We start from the raw sequence: 22,542 nt of genomic DNA on the forward strand, positions 1-22,542 counted from the left end.
AGTTTGTAAGCTCCTTTACGGTAAAGTTTTGTTTGTATGTTGCTGTATCCCAAGCACCTAGCATAGTGTCCAGCATTCAGCAGGTTCTCAATAAATATTTGTTGAAAGAACGTTATCACAGCAACTCCCAGATGTCATGGATCAGACACGGGAAAATCTGATTTACATACTGCTTTGGTCCTGGCTCCTAGACACTATGAATGCCACCCTAACCATAACATATTCGTGGACAGAATTCCCTACATGGCACATTTCCTTAAAAGCTAATACGGATATTTTGGAGTCACTTGTTTTCAACTCCTGCTAATAACTGAAAACTAACCATGTGGCCTGGGTAGGAGTCGGTTTCTAGAATCCTCAAGGAACAGAGATGCTAAGAAAGCAAAACATTTAAACCGATGGTTCTTGGGGCGCTTGGGTGACTCGGTTGAGTGTCTCTTGATTTGGGCTCAGATCGCGATTGCACGGTTTGTGCGATCGAGCCCTGTGTTGGGCTTTGCGTCAAAATAAACAAACATTAAAAAAACAAAAACAAAAACTGGTGATTCTCAACCAGGAGTGATTTTGTCCCCAAGGGGACATTCAGCAATGTGTCGAGATATTTTTTAATTGTGGTAAAATAAAGATACAATTCACCATTTCTAAGTGCAGAGTTTGGTAGTATGTTGTGCCAACAATGGCTAGACTTTTCCTCTTGAAAAACTGGAACTTTATACCCATTACATAACTTCCAGTTCTCCTCTTCTCTCAGCCCTTTGGAAACCCCCATTCTATTTTTCATCTCTACGAATCTACCCTTGGTGTCTCAGGTCAGTGGAGTTAGGAATTATTGGCCTTTTTGTGACTGGTTCATTTCACTGCACAGGAGGTCCTCTAGGTTCCTCTATGTTGTAGCATGGGACGGGATTTTCTTCTTTCTAAGACTGAATGACACGGCACGCTATATGTCTACACCACATCTCGTTCATCCGTTCGTCCACTGATGGACATGTGGGTCGCTTCCACCTTTTAGCTATTGTGGATAATGCCACTACGAGCGCAGGGGCGCTCCTATCCTTCTGAGGCCGTGCTTTTCATTCTCTTCGGTATCTGCCCGCAAGTACGGTAGTTCGACGTTTAAATTAGTGAGAAACTGCTGTAGTATTTTCCACAGAGGATGCACCATCTCCACAGTCTCACCCACGGTTTACAAGGGTTGCAATTTCTTCGCGTCCTCACCCACACCTGTTTTTATCTTTTATTTTTTTGACAGCAGCCATCGTATGGGCGTGATGCACGGAGAGACTTTTGGTTGTCACAACTCGGAACAGAGGGCACCTACCACTAGCATCTAGAGCGTAGAAAGGTCAGCGATGTTGCCAACCTTCCTACAAGGCACAGGTCAGTCCTCCGCCACAAAGAACGAACTGCTTCTAACCGTCGATAGTGCTGAAGTTGAAAAATCCGATCCGCACTGTCAGGTTCATCCTCCATAGGAAATCTTACCTCCAGACATGTGCAGCCTCTGTCTTCTTTGTTGAGCCACTCAAAGGCAGAGATTTCAAAAAACCCGGAAAGGGAAGGAGGGCCGAGAAGAATGGCAACATTTCTTTTATTCAAATTTTATTGGAAGTTTACAAATGTATTACAGACATCAGTAAAACATATCCATTTTACAGGGCACGGATCTCAAGCAAAGTGTTCACAACAGTCTCTGGCAGAGCCCACACCAAAGGCCTGTTGCAGACCTTCTTAACAAATGCCTTGACATTCGACACACAACACGGAGTCTGGCCTGCCTCACCTTCTCAGACCCTCTGAGGTTTTGTTTATGCACTTGGAGTTAAAGCAGGAGATGGGCAACGCAATTCTGTACAGGAAAGAATGTGTTTGGGAGAAGGAAAAATGCCAAAGTCCTAATTTGCTAAGGAATATGAAGGACTTGTAGACCTTAGAGCGTTAGGTCAGGGTCCACGATAGAACGAAAATGCATTGCGGAAACACATGAGTATCAACTAGAGAGGCTGGAGAACAGACCTTGCTAGTGGGTAACTCTCTCCAAAAAATTCTCAAAAGGCTGGTCAGTGTGACCTATTGAACATGAATGGCCAAGTGCCCAGTAGGGTGAAGGGATGTCTCTGAAAAGTCTCAGGATAGAGCAATTTTTTCTACCCTAAATCACCAGAAATGTTTTCCTACACTACATGACTTCCCTCCCTCCTTTTTTTAATTTCCCTTGGGGAAAGCTAGTTTTGTCAGCAGGAAGTAAGCTTATAAAAGACTATAGCTCCCAATAGTGAGTCATGGCTTATGGCAGTCTTGTGTTGACTGGGCTACTATTATGAGAAAATGAAAAAGGAATCCAATCGTTTCTTGGTCCTAACCTTGACAACTGCTTCCAAGTGGTCAGACAAACCAGTTCGGGTGTCTGCTGAGGCCCCCAAGGGACCAAGCACTGGAGGCAAGGCAAAGCTCTCATTTCTACCTCCCCGGTACTTCCAGAGACGTACCTCAAAAGGTGGCAATCTGAAACTGCCTTCCAAATCAGGAGAGGAGGCTTAGCTGAGCCCTGCAGCCGGAAGGCTGTCCACAGGGCCCATTTCAAAGCCCTGAAGGTGCGAAACAGTCGCTAACGGCAACTCTTCTGGCATGAAACGGTCAGATAACTGGTTTCATTTTCCACTTTTCCTTTGTCACAGATAGATCCTCCTTCTCAGGCGTTAGCATCTGGTTTCTGTTAGACAGAGATATGCAAAGAGCACTTCTCCTTGGAATTGAAATGCTTGTGTTATTTCTTGTTAGAAGGTGGGATTAGACAAAGAATGAGATGGCCTCTCTTATCTGACCTCTGCAAGAGGATGAACAGAAGGCTGCCTGTAATAATCGGCCAAGAACACGAGAACGGAAAAGGAGGCCACGGAGACTGGTCTTTGTTTTGCTTTAAGAAGTCAGCCTCCACTTTTAGCATCCACCGTGACTTATGAACGATGCTTCCTAAATGGCTGGTGTACCGTTTGGGGGCCAATGGCAAAAGATGGAAAGATACATAAAAACTGGTTCACAGATCAGCTGTGTTATCAAATAACCTCAGTTCTAGTCGACCGATCCTGGCTGGTTGGAGGGTCACAAAGATTTCTGAGGCTGTATCCATGCTCTCTGGGAAAGCACACAGGGACACTTCAGTGATACCTGCCCAGGCTGCAGGGACTACAGAGCCTGTGCCACCTAGATGTCATCACCGGATGCACCTGAGCTCGGCAATGGCAAGTGGTACCCCAGAAGCAGAAAGCCACTGCAGGAGGGGAAGGAAATATAATTTGTTGCAGTGCAAGAAAATCCTACAGGATGTGAAAAGAAGATGAGAAGGAGCTGCCTTCTGGCCCCCTACTGGAAATGTTCACGGGGCTGGCTGAGAGCAGAAAAGAACGACTAGAGATGAGAAGGTAAATGTAGAAAGCAGGCATCGACCAACCAACGCTAGGAATTCTACCTGCCTTGAACCTGCGCATGACCAGGAAACATGGTTCTGATCTCCCTCACCTCGTTCACCTTCACGCTTGGTAGAGATCCCAGAAGTATATGACAGAAGGAAGGGGGGGGGTACCTGAATGTCACACTCGATGCCACCAGCCTGCCAAGAAACCTGTTCACAGTATCAAAGGTTGTATGTATTGGCAGGGCCATTCAGGAAACTGTCAATGGCTACTTCTTCCTGGGAAACAGCCAGGTCTGTTGCCAATGAATTGAGCAGCGATAAGAAATGAACTTAACTCCAAAGTTGTGGTTTTAACCAAAAGGCAAGAAGATCACTATGAAGAGAGGTAGAAAAACCAAACAAACCTAAGGCATTAGAGAAGAGAGGAAACTAGGAAAAGAGAGATTACTTTTCTAGAACAGTCTACTGAGGATAATATGATGATCTACGAAGAGGTGACTGCAAGCCCCACTCGCAGGCAAAACTCGACCGAGAAGAGCTCATGGTTATGTGGGAGGAATCCGGTAAGGACCCAAAGTTCTTGCCTCAGAAAAGAATGCATTGAGTGTTTGGGAACAGGATTCTGCGATGTTACATTTAAGGTATCACGAAGAGGTGTAATTCCTAACACAGTGACATCCTGCTTTCCCCAGGGCACTCACTTGGAGGTCCCGTCATCTTTGTGATGATTTAACCGTCCTCGTGGGCATTCTCTGTAAGGTGCTTGGCTGCATGTGGAGTGGGGAGCAGGGATAGAAAACATGGAGGTGACCTTGTTTACACACAGTGTGGCCCTGAGGCCTGCCTCTCACTACATCTCAAGCTCGGACCAGTTCGGCTGCCGGACACTCCCTGCACCGCTAGATCCGAAATCCCTTATTCCTCCCATCCCTTGTCGGGATATGGTTCCGTGTTGATTTCTGGCTACCATCTTCTTTCTGTGGATGGTGGCTAAAGCCTCATCTGGGGAAAGTAAGAGGTACTCTGAAAAGGATGGAGTTAGAAAGCAGCTTTTTTTTTTTTTTACCAGGAGAATTTCTTTCATTGGATTCCAGGCTAGAGAGGACAGACGTTATTTTTCAGCTGTTGGCTACGTTAAGCGATCTACTTTTGTCTCTCTTTTCTTTTTCCAAAATGCCTTTTTATTCTCGTCAACCAAGGAACTCAAAACTCCACATTGGACTCACCCGATTTCTACCAGAAACCGGCCACTTCAGTAGCATGGTGCTGCACAGTATTTCTTAATCAGTTTTGCCAAGCAGTTTACAAACTTACTATACAAACGTAATAGAGTTAATTCTCCGGAGGCTTGGATAATTAATGAAGCATTTAGATAATGAAGATAGCATGCGGAAAACAGCCACAACCAACATTTGCATTGCTTTTTTAAAAAATCAGTGACAATGACAAATGTCATATTAATACCTGAAAAGCAAATTATTTGTATACATCCTGAATGGAGTGCCATTTCCACATCCTTTATAGCCTTCTATTCCCCAGACCCATTTGGGATGGTGTCTGAAAAGCCACTTTTCACATTCTCTCCATAAGAAAATACTAGAAAATATTAACTACTATACTGAAAAGAGACCACACTCACCTCACCATGGCAGATGGCCACTGAGATACGCCGTGTACTACATCCACAGTACATCTCACTAAAGGTGGGTCCTCCAATGGATTATTTCAACCGCCACAATCCATTAAAAGGAGGAGGAGAATGGAACAGAAAGCAAGCGCTTCATTTTGAACCGAAGCAAGGTAGGAAGTTTTTTTGTTTTTTTTTTTTACTATAAACAACACAACCGCTAAATGTCTTCTTTAAGCAAACTCGCTTTTGAGCCCATTTTCTGTCTGACCAACAGTCCCCAAAGTTCAAAATGGAAATCCCCTTCTCAACAATGGTTGGTTTGCAAGGCCATTACCCTGAAATCTCCTGAGCAGCTCCCTCTCCTGGGTAACCCAGACACTCTGGTTACGGGGTGGGTTAAACTGGACTCCTTCCAAAAGCACTGTGGGGTTATTCAAGGTAGTGGTCACCGCTAGTCTACTTCCTTTCCAGAAGTTCTTTGCTCTGACCTTCCTTCATATCCCCCTTCAGTCTCTACCCTTGACCTGCTTTCTGCTTTGAAACTGCCTTGTTCCTTCTCCATGCATGGCATACAATCTGCATGTGACCCCCCGTCACTCCCAGAGCCCCTCAGAACCCTTCTGCCCCTCAATGTCTAATGCCTAAGTTTGCACTGAGGACAACCGGTTGTCAGGCTAAGGCAGCTGTTCCGTCTGCCTTGGTAAAGGAAAGCAGATAATATAATCCAGGAAACATGAGCACCAGAAAATAATGCCACATTCAAAACAACGTCATGCGGACATCACACAACGGCACCACTCACGGGCACTTTCACTATCCCCAAGGGACAGGTCAACAGTGAGCAACTTCAGTGTTCCCAGCAGGGATGGCGTTTCTCACGGGATTTGACTGACACTGGTTGGTTTCTCTAATTGGCAAAAGTTACGTTTGCAATTTTAATAAAAATTACTATCACTTTGTAGAGAATAAATTCTACCGAGGGTGGGAGCAGACCTAAGGATGTCTCTCCTGAAGATAGAATGGAGCATAGAATGCTTTGGGTGTAATAATTTTTTTTTTCAGCCACAAAAAGCCAAATTGAATAAACTCCTTTGAAAAAGGTCTCACTGACATGTAACAAATTTGTATAGAAAAAAGAAAAAAAAAAAAAACGGTGGTCCTGGACCACCTCTGAATACTACTCAAAGACGACGCTGGGTATGCATGCAAGGCTTCACTGAGTCCTACGATATAGAAATTCCTTTGATATTACAAAATACAAAAATATTTTATCAGAACTCTCATTTACATTGCATTTACAATGGACATGTAAATAACTTAGTCTGGGGTCCTGGCTAATAAACAAATTACTTACTGGAAAAAGGGTCCTAAAAGTAAGAGAGAGCCAGAGAGGATATAAGCGAGCGGGAAACAACTTGCCATCTTGCGAAAGGCGACTCAACACAGACTGACGGGAAGGAGGTGACCAACTCTGGCCTCCACAGAGTCTATAGCGTTTCCAAAGTGAAATGTGCAAATAATATTCAACATGCCGAGAACTGCGACTACCTATTGAGTCAGTCTATGACCTTGCCTCCATCAACTGCCAGCGTTTCCCTCTTCTCCTCCAGCAACCACCCCCCCCAAAAGCGCTTTACATTTTAAAACAGTGCAAGTTTCTGACTTTACATTCTTAGCTCCCATCTTCCCCCATTCCCTGACCCCAATCGTATTAGGAAATGATACAGTTTTTGCTCTTTTGTCTTTTCCTGCTGTGCACCTGTCCCCTGCCCCCTAACGTGGAAGACTTGGGGAGGCCGTAAGAGCTGTATTTGTGCAACAGCTCGTCGCTCGTGACGTAGCGCAGGCGGGCGGGCTGGGGGATTGGTTCTCCTAGGAAATAGCCCTCGTTGTCAGACTCCGAAGAGGAAGAGCAGGTGGAACACCAATCATACTCGGTGAAGTAGGGTCCCCATCGCTCCCCAAAGGCATTCTGCAGAGCCAGGTCCGACACCGTTCTCGGGCACTGGCCGTACAGGTCCCGGCGGGAGCCTTGGCCCAGGCTCTCCTGGAAGCTCCGCTGGCGCATGAACTGGTCATAGTCCTCCCTGGCTCTGAGGGGGGGCCTTTCTTTTAACCGGGAGATGGCCTCGCGCTCGCTGGCCAGGTGCAGGGCGTTGTCGGAGCGAGAGCGCCGGGAACGCCTGGACCGGTGAGGTCGGAAGCGGCGACTGTCATCACGGGAGGTACTTCTCCTCCGCGTGCGTTCGCTCATGGGCTGGATCCTCATGCCGTCCTGCCCTGGCAGCTTGCTGCCTGCCATCCCTCCATCGAAGTCAAAGCTCTGGTGCATCCTTCCGTGGGACTGCAGGTCTCTGTACCCGATGGGGTTGCCGAGCTGGTGGAGGTTTCCCTCCATCTCCTGGTACTGCTGGGCGGAGAGCAGGCTGCGGACGGACTCTGCGCTCCGGAACTGCATGGACGAGTTTAGAGTGCCCATGTTGCTCAGCTTCTCAGAGACATTCATTCCAGAGTCTTTGCTGAGGTCAGGCATGGAAAACCGGGACAGGTGCTCCTGGCGCTTGGCGCCACCATCTGCGGACAGGCCTGGCGGGACGGGGAGAGAGAAGACAGGACCGTGGAGGTTAATACGAGTTGCAGTCGGGTTCATCTGAACCACCAGAATCTACCCAGGATCGCTGCACGCGGCTCTGCAGCTGTACACGGCACAAGAGCTCTCTTGGAAAGCGCGTGGGAGGGCTTTCACCATTCCACGGGGGGTGGGGGGGGGGACGTGTCCACCCAGAGAGGGCACCTGGTTAAAAGGCATCCATAGAGATGCATTTTACTAGTTGCTAATTCCTACAAAGGCTCATCGGAGTTACTAAGAGTCCACTGTGCCTCTTACGCGTGATGCTTCCTGTGTTTAGAATTTCTACAAAGGGCTTCAGATAACTCTTTGATCTAACGCTGTGCTGTAAGTACGGAGGACAGATATTCTGGACGTAGAAGGTTTCAGCTGCAGAGGCTGGGCCATGCCCAAGCAGTTCCTACCGACACGGAGCCTCGTATCTAGTCCCATGATACCAGACTGACTCACTTTCCTGTTGGCCTCCAGCAGCTTTCTCCCGCGCCCGCTGTCCCTAAGCCCCATATCTCAAATGTCTGGAACACTAAGTGACTCCCTGGGTGTACACAGAGGGATATTTACTCTCTCAGGCTGCTGCGGGAATGACTGTTCCCAGGGTTTTAAATGGGCCCCTAACGGCCAGAAGATGTGAGTGGGGCCTTGGGACACCCCTTCTTCCCCTGGGGAGGCACTTTTAAAACAACACCGTGACCTTAATGTTTGAGAAAACAGCGGGCACCCCCAGCAACGGCCCTGCAGTTCCTAAGTGCCGTCACTGGCACCACTGAAATAAGAACTGTTTTGCAGATAGCGGGAGATTCTTGCATTGAGTAACTTCCATCTTGCCCATCCTAAAGCAGCAGTCTCTAAAGAGATGCTTAAGAGCAGACCAGGTGGTAAAATCTCAGCATTTTCCACTCATTATCTGTTGGCAGATGAGCAGTTCTGCCATTGTTAGAAAACACGTCTCTGGATTGCAATGGCCCATTATGACGCCTGCCACTGATTATTCTTCCCTACCTGCCGGGACCAACAACTTCCATGCCCCCGACAAAACTAACGGTATGAACACTTTGAAAAACTACTTAGCAGTATCTGTTGAAGCTAAATACACACACACACACACACACACACACACACACACACACACACACACGGATTATCAACAAAGCTGCTTTGAATATCTGTGTCCGTTTTTGTGTGTGTGGACTTCATGTTATTTCTGTTGAGTATACAGAGTGGAGATTATATGACTTTCCATTGCTTCTCCTCGTTATAGACCTAACAGGAATCAGTGCACAGGTCCAAGAAAACGTAAAAGAGTGTATTCAGAGAATATTTTACAATAGCCTAGAACTAGAAACAACTCACATGTCAACTAATAGGAAAAGGGATAAATAAATCGTGCTAGTTTCTACCATTCTCCCTTAAAAGGAATCAGAACTCTGGAGGGATGGCTGATTCTAGGACAGGAGAAGGGAAGGTATGAGCCTGGGACATCTTGTTATGCCAGAAAGGAAGTGTTACAAATGAAAAAGGATTTTTTGAAAATCACGAAAAAAATTTTTTTAAATTTATTTGAGAGAGGCAGAGATACGGGACAGAGAGAATGGGACAGAGAGGATCCCAAGCAGGCTCAGGGCTATCAGCACAGAGCCTGACGTGGGTCTTGAACTCACAAAACCGTGAGATCGTGACCTGAGCCCAAACCAACAGTCAGATGTGTAACCGAATGAGTCACCCAGGTACCCTGAAAACTGATGGAAGTTTGCCAGAAGGACACCAGGCACAACCTCAAGGGGCCCCCACTAGCCAAAGCCAAGCAATTTGAGCCTCAAATCATTGAAAACAGTAGGGATTCATAAACCACTGAAAAAAGAGGAAATCATGAGTCCATACCGGTAAGAGATAAACCCATCAGTAAATAGACGGGGGAGGAGAGAATAGGTTCTTGCCTGCAGTAGAATGCTGAGCAGAGCAGAAGGAGTGCACAGAGAAGGGGTGCTGCATTTGGAAGATCATCATTCCGTAACCATTGTAGGTAATGACGGATTTCGTGCGAGAGTCAAGGCATGCGCAAGTTTGGGGGTAAAATTTAATGGGGAGGCAGGATATTTGCATGGTGTTAAGTGTTTTTCCACGCACTTACTAACTGTAAGGGAAAATTTAGTAGCTACACAATGGAGAAATCACACAGCACTTTGACCAGGAGATCAAACTTGACCTTGCCGATGAGCGGCAGCTGGATACTGTGTGCCACCCAGTGTATGTCCTAAGAAGTCCACGTTATCACTCATGCAGTGTTCCAGCCAAGGAGGCAGATCCTGCACGTACTCAGAAGGAAACATCGGGGAAACTCCCAAAGGAGGAAAATTCTATTAAGAAAAAATGGGACTATATGCTTGAATCATTTTTTTTTCAGTATCATAAAAGTGTGAAGGAATATTCGACACTAAAGAACACTAAGGAACCAGGGCAATGGTATAGAATACACGATCCTGGACCAGAACCTATTCTGTAGTGAGAATGTCATGAAGGATAACTGTGGAGAAACTGATGAAAATTGGGACACGGGCAATTAATAAATATGCTAAATTTGCTGTGTTAATTTTGATAACAGTGATAATTATGGTAATGTTGGAGAAGATCCTTCCTCTTGGGATATACACATGGAAGTATATGGTAGTAAATGGCCGAGGTGGATGCAACTGCCTCTTGAATGGGTCAGAAACAAATTGCGTGTGTGTATGTGTGAACAAGAGAGAAGCAATGATAAAACGAATAGGGTAAATTGTTAGTCATATGTGAATCTAAGTAAAGAGTACATTCTGGTTATCGTTTGTCTCATTTCTGCAACTTTTCAGTAAGTGTGAAATTATTGCTAAATAAAAAATCTCCTGGGGCGCCTGGGTGGTTGAGTTGGTTAAGCGTCTGACTTCGGCTCAGGTCACGATCTCGCTGTTTGTGAGTTCAAGCCCCGCGTCAGGCTCTGTGCTGACAGCTCAGAGCCTGGAGTCTGCTTCGAATCTGTGTCTCCTTCTCTCTCTGCCCCTCCCCCGCTTGTGCTCTTTCTCTCCTGAAAATAAATAAACGTTGAAAAAAATCTCCTGAAATCTGTGGCATATGATGCAATGGTTTTCAATGCCTGGGGAAGTTACTGAGGCTGGGGGGCAGGGGGTGGGTGGTATATGCTATTGGCGTCTAGTGGGCAGAGGCCGGAGAGATGTTGCTAAACATCCTACGATGCACACACAGGACAGTCCCCACAACAAAAATGATCCAGCTCCAGATGTCAGTAATGGCACAGCTGAGAAACCACGATAGATGGCATCCTCCACAACAGCGAGAATGAACGACTACACCCAGCCACAGGAATGAATGTCACATAGAGAATGCTGGCAGACAAAAAAGAGTACGTGCCGTGTGATTCCGTTTATATGAAGTTCAAGAACAGCCCGAGGCTGTCTATGGTGGCTGAGATCAGGACAGAGGGAAGGGACATAAAGGAAACATGGAGGGTGCTGGAGATGTTCTGTGTCTACATCTGGGTGGTGGTTAAAAGGATACACACAGAAAAGTTCCTTGAGGTGTGGATTTAATATTTGGTTTGCTCTATCTTAGGTAAGCCACGCCCCAATAAAATGGCATAAAAACAAAGCAGAGCTCGCATTAAAGAGCCAAATTTAAATGCTGGATATGCCTGTGGAGAAAATATTCTGCCAACCACCATACTTTCCAGTCATATATATTTTTTAATTCCATCACTGGGGTAACTGTCAGGGCAAGAGGGGATGAGTTCTTTAACTCCCGCTTTCCCCGCTGCTTATCTCTGACACACACATCATAAAAGCTGATTTACAACAGCCTAATCACTTCCAGAACTGCCCCAACCTGAAGGCGGAGAGGACAGGACAGCAACCAAGGATGATGAATGAGTCGTCGGAGCAGATGAACTCCATGCAGTAGGGAAGGAAAAAAATTCTTCAAGAATCACTGGGAGAAACAAAAGCTACACACGTGTGGGCACAACGATCTTTGCTGGGCTTCCTCCTCAAGCCCTGTTATAGAATCAGGGTTGTTATCAACAAGCTAGCAAAGTACCACAAATCCCCAAACAAGCTGTTTTCCTGACCCTGACTTTTGTAAGTCTCCAAGTCAAGCATTTCTGAGGACATCCTGCGTGTGAACAGATTCTTATTTCCATGAGGAGGGTGTAACGTGAAGGAGGGCAGTTTCAGCACCACTGGGAGGTGATCTGGCCCTGTCGTGTTGTACTTCTGTGTCCTGGGCAATCTCAGGATAACCTTGACCACCTTGACCCTCCTCAGAAAAAAAGAACGCTCTGTCAAGTACGGGAGGCTCCCACTGTTCAACCCAGAGCCTAATGTCACGTATCCCAAACATAAACTATTCTCTCGGGGACGTGTGAATGGGACTGGAAATGCTAGACGCTCGCTGTGGACATTATCAATACATTTACTTATTTATTAATAAAGCTTCTTATTGACTAACTCAGAGTTTGCTCCACGGTCTTCCTGCATGCAGGACATGAACAGAATGGCCAATGTTGTCCACAGATGAGCAACCATCATGTACCTGCCTCTGAACAGGGTGGCTCTGTGGTTCATTTTATTCTTGGCAAAATCCAGAGTCCTCAGGCAGCCCTCAAGGCCCTCTGGTCTCTCAAAGATCACCCACTAAACCCTCGTCCCAGCTTCCTTGGCGTCAGCTGTCCTTACACACGTACCAGAAAGCTCATCTCAGCCTCTTTTGGAAAACACTCCCCTCTGCACTGCTGACTTCCGCTGACCATAAAGGCCCTCACATAAATGTCACCTCTTCAGAGGGAGCCGCCCTGATTGCTCTTTCTAAAGGAGCAGGTTGTCCCCCCAACAACCAGTCACTCCGCAGCCTTGACTTTCAAGGTTCCCACCCTGACTTGTTTTCTTAAGTTCTTTCATATGTTTGCAAGTTGAATGGGTGCCTCCTGGGAGCAGGCATCACGTCCTCCTATTCACTGGACTCCCCTAGAACTAGGAGTGAGCCTCCTTGGTGCTCAATCAATATTTGTGGAATTAAGGTCAACGAATCCTCATGCTGCCCGCCAGGAAAAGGTAGCTACCCTCTGACCTGGAGTGGGCCAGGACTTAACAACCAACTCTTAATTCAGACGGGTGGGATGCCAACCATCAGGACCAGAAACACACGGTCACACCTGTCAATCTCATTGTCTGCGATGCTTCATTTTGCAACCTACCATCTGTGGGGTTTCTCCAATTTTAAAGTTGAAGAACGTGTGGTTTATAATTAGCTCCTCGATCTGCACAAAATGTTTTGGGCTTATTAATCCCAGCTCTGGAGATGCGTTTAAATCACCAGCTTCCATGTCTCCAAGACTATCACAGATCACACTTCAACTTGAGAAACCGACCTTTCCTCTCTCTGCGAGCTGAACTGGAGAGCCACTTCCTGGCTGGCAGCAGGGGGGCAACCTTTGAGCCTCTAGAGACACATCTCCAAAATGGGTATGACAACAGTATCTGAGTTTGGGAGTTGCAGTGACATAAGATGAGGAGAACAGTACTTTTCCTCGTTAAGACTCATCACAACGGTAGTAGGTGTGTGCCATGTTTCTTTGATCTTCAACTTCTTGGCTAGTCTATAACCTCCAAGATGGCAGGAACAGACTCCTGTTTGTCAACCCTCATCTCACCACCTCATATTCTGGTACTTTATATGCTGGAAGAGAGTACTAAGAAAGACCTCAAACTCCCCAGTGAAAGGAAGCAGGCCCCAAGAATTTTATACTCAGCCACCTGCCAAGGTAGACAAATACTTGAAGGTGTGATCGTAAGACTGAATGAGTCCTAGAATGATGACCCACACAGGCCACACGGCAGTGTTCACTGAAGATGGGCCACTGTTCAAAGAATCTGTGGCTCCCGACTGCAGTTGGAGACTGCTTCTCCACACAGATGAAATACAACTCTTTCTTCCGTTTGTGCGGCAGGAGACCCTGTGTCAGATCACTGCGTATAGATAGAATCCACCCCAATGGAGGTCTACAATGCTACTCTCTCCTGCTGCCAGAGACCCACCTTACTTTTCTTGCTGCCTGAGCCCCGATGTGTGCATGTGAATGCCTGCAAGCAAGGTGTGGTGTGGGAGGCAGAGACTGCTAACTAAATTCCCCAGGGAGCCCTTGGAGTCTGACCCCACATTTGATGATCACAGAGGTGATCACAGAGGCCCAACACATTCTGGAGACCCTGGCTGAAGAAGCCTATCTGCCAGCACGAGGCATGGATGTTAAGGCATTCTCCTCTCCAAATAATGCAGGATTTGTGAGGAGTGCTACATGGCCTCAATTCAGCCTGGTCCCAGTGATCTGTGTGGCCGGGAGCCACGCAAACACCCAGGGACTGCAGTTTTCTGTCGGCATGCATGGCCCTGGCCCCAACGAGGAGAGGTCCGTGTTGAATTTAGCCTGCGATTCTCTATGGTTTAAACCATCAACGCAAAGCTACGGCCAGGATGCTCTAAGCAACGCCAGCATTTCAGGCTGAACAATATCCCCTCACTGCAAACATAAGGCCTCACAGAAGTCAGTGACAGCGAGAAAAATCAATACCTCCAAAGAATGCCCTGGGTCTGACGGAAGAGAAAGGCAATCTTTGCGGTGTTCGCTCTCTCCATTTATTCCGAGAGCAGAAGAGTGCTCAAGACCAGAGAAAAGACCGCGCGGACTGCAAGGTAAGATTAGCCCTTTGGTACATCTTTCCGTTCCTTATTTATTGCCCTTTCTAGCCCTATTCCTACCCCCCTCAAAGAAATTGGCATACAAAGACATCGCTGTTTCTGCCAACTTAAATAACGCATTTCATTTTACAGTTCTGTGCAATAAACGAAAGAGTAACTACTCACCTTAGCCCTATAGACATTTATGACTCGCACGTTCAGTAAGGTTTTCCCTATATGACTTTTTTTTTTTCTTTCTGAAGCAGAGACATGAATTGGAATGGTTTAGAATAGGGGTTTGCAACCTAGAGCCCATGGGCCAAAGCCAGCTCACTGCGTGTTTTTGTAAATAAAGTTTTACTGCAACACAGCTACACCTATTCATTTGCGTATTGTCTAGGGTTGCTTTCTCACTACAATGGCAGGAGTGGGTAATCGTGACAGACTGTATGACCTACAAAGCCTAAAATATTTATTACCCGGTCCTTTCTAGAAACAAGTTTGTCGCCTCTGGTTTAAAAGGCAAATGTGCTGTGAAGCTGTAGCAGGCCTAAGCACCCCCAAAGTCATGTGCTCTACATGGTCTATCAGAGCATGCAAAAAATGTCTTTGAGGTACAAGTTGATTCAAGTGTGTGGGGGTAAGTTTGATCAGGTCCCTTGGGGTCCTTTTTCCAACTCAGTCAATTGATTTCATCAACACTCAGAATCTCAAATTGGCAACATCTGGAGAGAAGCTGTCATCCGGGCAGTGGAGTTTAACCACCACCAAATGTTCCTTAGTGACAGGGCACGGAATGTTCGAACAGAGTAGGCTGGGGAAAGCGGTGGGGCGGGAACAGAAAGAGAGGGAGAAGGAAAAGGAAAGGCAGGGAGAGATTATGAGCACACTCAAAATCCCTGGCTGCTAACAGCGGGACCTGGGACCAGTGGCCATGGCACCCTATCCAGACTGGCAGAATCCCAACCTGCATTTGCACCAGAGCCACCCTGGTGATTCACACGCCCCTGAGAGTTAGGGCCCCACTGTGCCAGAGCTGTGGCCGAGTTTCAAGGACAACCTTCTCTGCAAGGAAAGGTGCTTCTACCCTAGGAAACCCCACACCCTCAGAGACACTGATTCAGAGTTTCTCAACTTTGGTGCTATTTGCATCCTGGGCAGGAGAATTTTTTTTTTTCTTTTTCTGCCTGGGGGCTGTTGTGTGTTGTGTGATGCTTAGCACCAACCCAGCTTCTACTCACTAGATGCCAGCAACACCCCCCTCCAGTTGTGACAACTCACATCTCCAGACGTTGCCCAATGTCCCGCGGGGCTAAAACTGGCCCAGCTGAGGAGCACTGCACAAACAGATCTGATCCTGGAGCTGCTGCTGACCACAGGCTAAGAAGCACTCTGTTCCTGATCTTCCAGCGAAACTGGGTTAATCCTGCTCTACCCCACCCCGCAAACATGAGCCTGAGCACCAGACACGGTGGACACGTTCTCTTTTCAGAGAAAGATCAGTGCGTTCCATGAGGTTGGGGGTGGTGTATCTCCCAAATCGGGGAACTACGAAGTTGTTTGCTCTCTAAACTCCCCTCCACAAACCCACTCCTGACAGTCTGTCTCTCCCGCGGTGGGCGTGAAGAGTTCCCTGTGGTTAAGGCCTTCGCTTCTTTTCCCTCCCCCATTTGAAGCCTTTGGAATCTCGAGCCCTTGATGCAGCTCTCTTACTTCCTTACTCTGGTCACCAGCCTGTCTAGTGGGTCCCAAGTGAGGAGGTGGTCATGAGTGCTTACACTCACGTGTCTGCCATCTGCTCCTGTGGTTCCAGGAAAAGTGCTGGCAGACGAAAGACACAATTTCCTTCAGGCAGCTGCTGCCGCGAGGGAGGCTGAGACGGGCTGGTGGGGAGAGACGCCCGCTTCTGACTTCACGCCTCCCCCGTGCCCGCCTGGATCCCCCTCGAGGGAAGGGCCATTTCCCCATCCCTGACCACTCGGGGAGACTGGCCCCAAATAAAGCACAGCTGCTTGACAACCAGCTGGTTACAAGGGCGGCCATGACCCATTCGGGTTTCCCCAACAACAGAGTCGGTGGTTTTGAGCAGCATTCATTCTAGAGACTTGCCTTTGAGCCAGAGTGGCTGAGAAGTGACAAGTGTCACAATAGGACTAAAAAGTCGCTTTTCTTGCAGACCCAGGAGAGTTGAAAGGAAGAGCCTGGTCGAGATCAAAACTCTGATTCGACTGGAGGTCCCTTACCTTCTATCTGCGGAACTGCTCCTTAACTTCCCAATAAAGACCCAACGTGTAAAAGGTAGTGAAGGGAGAGACCAGGAAGTGACATTTTTAGAAACATGTGGGGTCAATTTTAACTCCTTTTCAGCCCCGTGGGGGATTGTGGTTGTGTAGCCACAAAGCCCATCGCTAATTGAAAGGATGCGTAAAAAATTCAAACCAGGTGAAGACTGTTTGCCAGGGTTTGCTCTGGGCTCACGCTGACCCCATGCTGCTTTCCAGAACCCATTTACCCCAGTCAACGGGCAGACCACACGGGAGTCTGTGCTCAGGAAACACTTGACTACACGGCCCAGAAGCTCAGTGGCTCCCCAGCGGTAGGGAGCAGACAGCCGGGGACTTGGAGACCCATCTGGTTTCTTCAAAGATTCTAGATGAAGTCCTAACACTGCCAGGCTCTGTGAGCAAGGCCATTTCTGGTGACACCTCAAAGGGATATTACACTATAGAGGGAAGAGAGAGAACTCAATCAGGAGGTCAGTACAGCCATTATAGAGAGTAATCACAGGAGGGAGGAAACACAATGCTCTGACAGGGCCAAAAGATTAGCTCTATCCAAACAGAGTGCTGAGAAAGACCCCTGTGATGGTGGTGACAGCTATCCTAACACCTAAAGGACCTACGGGCACCTGGGTGGCTCAGTCAGTTAAGACTCTGGCTTTGGCTCAGGTCATGATCTCACGGTCCGTGGGTTCGAGCACCACGTCGGGCTCTGTGCCGACAGCGTGGAGCCTGGAGCCTGCTTCGGATTCTGTGTCTCCCTCTCTTTCTGCCCCTCCCCCGCTCATGCTCTATCTCTGTCTCTCTCAAAAACGAACGGACGTTAAAAAAAAAAAATGTTAAAGGTCTGAAGGAGACAGCCTCACCAATAGTGGGGAAAGCGCTCCAGGGCAGATGGAACACTTCGTACCAGGAAAAGTTCCTAGTACTCTACGAAGTGACAAAAGGGCAGTGTGGGAGCCCGAGAGAGGTTCTTCCAGGCCCCCTTGGCTTTGAAAGTATCCTTCCCGTGCCTGTAGGCAGCTTTAATAAAGCACCTGCGTGGCAGCACAGGGGAGTGGAGAGGAGCAGTGGCTTTGAACTTCACCCTCCCGCTCTGTCTCCTAGAGCTATGCCTCCTCAGGCAAGACCCTGGCCTGCTCTGTGCCTCAATTCCCTCACCTGTAAAATGGGAGTAAGTAGGACTCTAGCTCATTAGGATGACAGTGAATAATAAGTGGGTACTTAGTGCTGGTGTAGGGAGATCAGATGGAATGTTCTCATGGTCTTTCACCACTTACCTGTCACTGACAAAGTATTCTTAGGAATGTCGTCCTACATGAAACAGCTAGGCATGGATACGCAAGTTTTTCAAGTGTGTAACAGAGAGTTGGAAGGATGTGCTCAAGGTCACACAGCGGCCACTTGAGAACTATTACTTCCTACCTTTTATTTTTGTCAGTAGAAGGAGTACGAGGAATATGGCCACAAGGCTGTTATTGACTTGAGTGACAAGAGGCAAAGAGAGAAGTAAAGATCCATCCACACATTTGAGCTCTGAACCAGTGGCCACAATTCAAAAAATCCTTTTCATTAATGGATCGTTTCCTATTGTATTAATAAGAATTACTGCTACCTGCAACAGCAGGGATGAATCTCATAAAGTGAAAGATACCAGCCACCAAAGAATACAAACAGTAGGATTCCATTTATATCAAGTTACAAACCACTGCAAGCGAACTGTTTGAAGTTAGGACAGTGCTTGCTTTGGAGACGAAGGAGGAGGAGAGAGTGGAAGGGGCAGGAGGGAGTTTCTGGGGTCCTGGTGGTGGTCTACTTCTTGACCTGGGCAGTGCTGGCAGGAGCATAATAATTCACGGAGCTGCAACTCATGATTCCTGCACTTTTCTGCTGGTTACACATCCACAAAATGTTTATTAAAAACGACCACCAAGAGGGGCAAGAATGTACTCACGACAGTTTGCAAGGTGAATGTGCATAAAGCATCCCCCTCCTGGGACACTGGACTGGTAGGGCTGGGACACGGGCCCCAAAGCAGCAGCTAATATGTTAGGCCGTGTTCGGTCTGAAGGGTTAAGTTTCTTTCTTTCCTTTTCAAGTTGGAATGCACAGGGGCCTTCGCCGTCTGTGGTCTTAGCCCTGGGCACATTTACACATTTGTCATACCTGCCCGTCCACAAGCCTCTCTTACCTCTCCCAGCAGCGTCAGCCAACTTGATAAGAGGGGTAGAAGGTTGGATGAAAGCGGTTTATGGATGTAAGGCCAGTACACAATGTGCTCTTCTAAGCTTGGGGAATCCTTGCTTCTCAAGAGCCTACTTACACACAGCTGAGGGTTGACAAAACGCTATTCTTGGCAAAAAAGTTTATGATATCACGTATGACAGAGCCAATTACCAGACTGACAGACGGGCAAAAACATAAACATCTACTCTGTGGTAGATGGAGTGTCTTTTTTTTTTTTTTTAATGTTTTTATTTATTTTTGACACAGAGAGAGAGAGAGCATGAGCAGGGGAGGGGCAGAGAGAGAGGGAGACACAGAACCCGAAGCAGGCTCCAGGCTCCGAGCTGTCAGCACAGAGCCCGACGCGGAGCTCGAACTCACAAACCACGAGATCATGACCTGAGCTGACGTCAGACGCCTAACCGACTGAGCCACCCAGGCGCCCCTGGGGTGTCTTTTAAAAGGATGGGTGGGTAGCATGAAGAATTGATGAAAGGATAGGAAAGGAATGGAAAAATGGTTATATTAAAGAGTGCGTGCAAAATGGTGCATGTACAGAAAGAGACATGATTTGGGGCTTTCATCAAGAGCTTATAAAATCAAGCTACAGAATACAGTTCTTGGGTAAGAATTAAGTTTTCAAGTCATCATTATCACTTCTATTATTCATTTACACTTAAGATACTCTTCATTGGTGCCTCCCTCTGTGTCTGGAGGGGAAGCCAGTGGGGTACCTGTAGGTGAAGAACTGAAAATAGAAAAGAAAAAAAAAAAAAAGATGAGCAACTTGCCCAAGGTCAAGAATGATGGGGATGGGTGACAAAGGCAGGGACTGAATTAGTTCTCCAGACTTCCAAGAGGCAACTTCTTCTCAAATTTGAGCAGGCATGCACGTTACCTAGTTATCTTCTTAAAATGATGATTTGGGTCCACTACATTTGGGACAACCCCCTAGGAGAGGCTGATGTTGTTGGTCTGCAGACCACACATGACACAGCAAAGGTCTGGGTGCTTTCTCCTTCATCGTGAATTTGCAAGGGAAGCTTGGTTTCCCCGGTTTCTCACAACACATTCAGGAAGGTGTGGCTCACACACCAACCAGAGGGCTGTACGTGAGCATGTGATACCCCCAAATCTCTGGCCAGGGAACCAAAGAACTCTGAGGGCAAGTAAGGTCGTGCTCTACCCTGTTCCCTTCTTCTCCACTCAATGACATACACGAGGCTGCCACGAATCTATTTCCCTGCTTCTGACAAGAGCAGAGCCAGGACGGCGTTCTTGGAAAGCATAAAGACACTGAACCTGGCCATGCAAACTTCCCTTCCTGCTCTCGATCTGTGCCCTTCACCTGGCTTCCCGAGGCAACTTGGGCTTGGCTAGACTCATCCTTCACGCAGATGGAATAAGCAGCTGCTAGCCCAGGAGGAGATGGGAATCCAGAGTCCTCCAAAGCCCTCAAATCCCTCTCCCCCTACCCTGCCAACCAATCGCACACATATCCCAGCCTGGGAATTAAGGAAGCTTTTCCAAAGGATCCTCTCTGGATTATACAAAAAAAGGATTCTGTAAGCAAGGAAGTCTGGCAACTTCTGAAGAACTTCTGCAAACATTTAGCTTCAATGCAGTGGAAATTATCATAAGGACGATACTATGACAACAGAACCCCTTCCCCACCTGGCTACATCCCTACCCCCACTCAAAAGGACACATTCTGGGAAATGGTGGCTTAGCGCTAACTTCCTCTTTGAAATCCAAACATCTCTGCTTACAGTTTCTAACTCCATCACTGTAACAGCGCCGTGTGCAGTGGAAATTGACGCCTAAGGCCAAAAGAAACGGATCCTGACTTTATTTAACAATTTTTAAATTTTCTTAATCATGGATTTTTACATGAATTTTGATTCTTAAAACGCAGCCGTGAAATACTGCTTATCTTGATTACTGAGTTTTTGGTACCCCTTTCAATTATGTGCCCACGGAGGGTGCCTCATTTGTCACACCCTGGTCCTGGCCCAGGACCTTTTTACCTTATTCAAATCTTCAAGTTCCTTTGTAAAATTCCAGGGATTGTACTTCCTCTTGTATTTCCTATAAACTGTGTTTACTAGGGTAGTGGAAAAAGTAATTGGCCCGGATACGAAAGGCCCTGGAGTCTGCTCACAGCTCTGTCGCTGCAAACTCCAGGAAGACTTTGAATAAATCGCTTCTCCTCTCTGAACTCAGCCTTTCTTCCCTTCTGAACCTGAACTAGGGGTTCTCCGACCTTCTCTCAGCTAAGAGTCTGTGATTAAAAAAAATTTATTTTTTAATTATTTGTTTTTTGCGGGGGGAAGGGTTGTGGGGGGAGGAGACAGAATCTCAAGCAGGCTCTGCACAGCATGGAGCCCAATGTGGGGCTGGAACCCACAAACTGTGAGATCGTGACCTGAGCCGAAGTTGGACACTGAACCGACTGAACCACCCAGACGCCCCCCTTCTTTTGAGATGGTTCAAAATGCTTTTTTGTTTCTACTGACATGTAATGGACACATAACATTGTACAACACGATGACTAGATATATGTATATATTGCAAAACGATCACCACAATAAGTCTAGTTAATACTCATTACCACACAAAGTTACAACTGTTCTTCTTATGACGAGAACTTTTAAGATCTTCTCTCTTAGCAATTTTCAAATATACAGTACAGTATTATTAACTGTAGTCCCCATGTTGTACATGACATCCCCAGGACTTTTTTATAACTGGACGTTTGTACCTTTTGACCCTCTTCCCTCATTTCTGTGAGAGTCTGATTTTGATTCTACGATCCAAGGCAGACAGACACCTCCCGCGATCAGATCGGTATGGATCAGCATATGGGTACCAGAGCAGACTGCCCCTCAAAAGAATGGTGTCTGACTGAGGGAGTAAACGAGAACGAGAGAGAGAGAGAGAAGTATTGGAGGGTTGTCTGAAATGAAAACACTTGGAAGGGTCCCAGACAGGGAACACTTAAGGATGTAATCTGTTGACAGAAAGAAAAAGGGAGCAAAAAAAAAAAAAAAAAACAAAAAAACAAAAAAACAAACAAAAAAAAACTACACCCAAGATTGGTCTGTTTTGTCACCATTTATCACAGCAAACCTATTGCGAGGTCTCACGTCGAATGGGTAGTTATCTCTGGCCTGTGCTTTGTCCCCAGCAAGTCAGAAGGGAATGGTCAAGGCTCACTTTAAAATAAGGTGTGGTCCTACATCCAGATGGCCAACTGACACATGAAAAAATGCTCAACATCATTTATCATCAGGGAAATACAAATCAAAACTGCAATGAGATCCTACCTCACACCTCTCAGAATGGCTAACATTAACAACTCAGGCAACAAGAGATGTTGGCGAGGATGCGGAGAGAGATGTCTTCTGACTGCTGGTGGGAATGCAAACTGGGGCAGCCACTCTGGAAAACAGTATGGAGGTTCTTCACCAAATCAAAAATAGAACTACCCTATGACCCAGCAACTGCACTACTAGGTGTTTATCCAAGGGATACAACAGGTATGCTGTTTTGAAGGGGGCACATGCACCCCATTGTTTATAGCAGCACTATCGACTATAGCCAAAGTATGGAAAGAGCCCAAGTGTCCATCAACGGATGAATCGAT

At 47.0% G+C, this 22,542-nt stretch overlaps 1 protein-coding gene across 6 annotated transcripts in view; it reads right to left on the reverse strand.

The window, feature by feature from the left end:
* Positions 1 to 1,585: 1,585 nt before the first annotated feature.
* PRICKLE2 (prickle planar cell polarity protein 2) overlaps positions 1,586 to 22,542 on the reverse strand; it is a 325,723-nt gene continuing 304,766 nt past the window's right edge. For all 6 annotated transcript variants that reach the window (XM_047850085.1, XM_047850086.1, XM_047850084.1 and 3 more), the window contains one exon: positions 1,586 to 7,631. In XM_047850085.1, the coding sequence (XP_047706041.1) occupies positions 6,757 to 7,631 (875 nt within the window). In that variant the 3' untranslated portion in view covers positions 1,586 to 6,756. The remainder of the gene's footprint in view (positions 7,632 to 22,542) is intronic.

Source organism: Prionailurus viverrinus, chromosome A2 (genome assembly GCF_022837055.1).
Source record: "Prionailurus viverrinus isolate Anna chromosome A2, UM_Priviv_1.0, whole genome shotgun sequence".
Classification (NCBI taxonomy): Eukaryota; Metazoa; Chordata; class Mammalia; order Carnivora; family Felidae; genus Prionailurus; species Prionailurus viverrinus.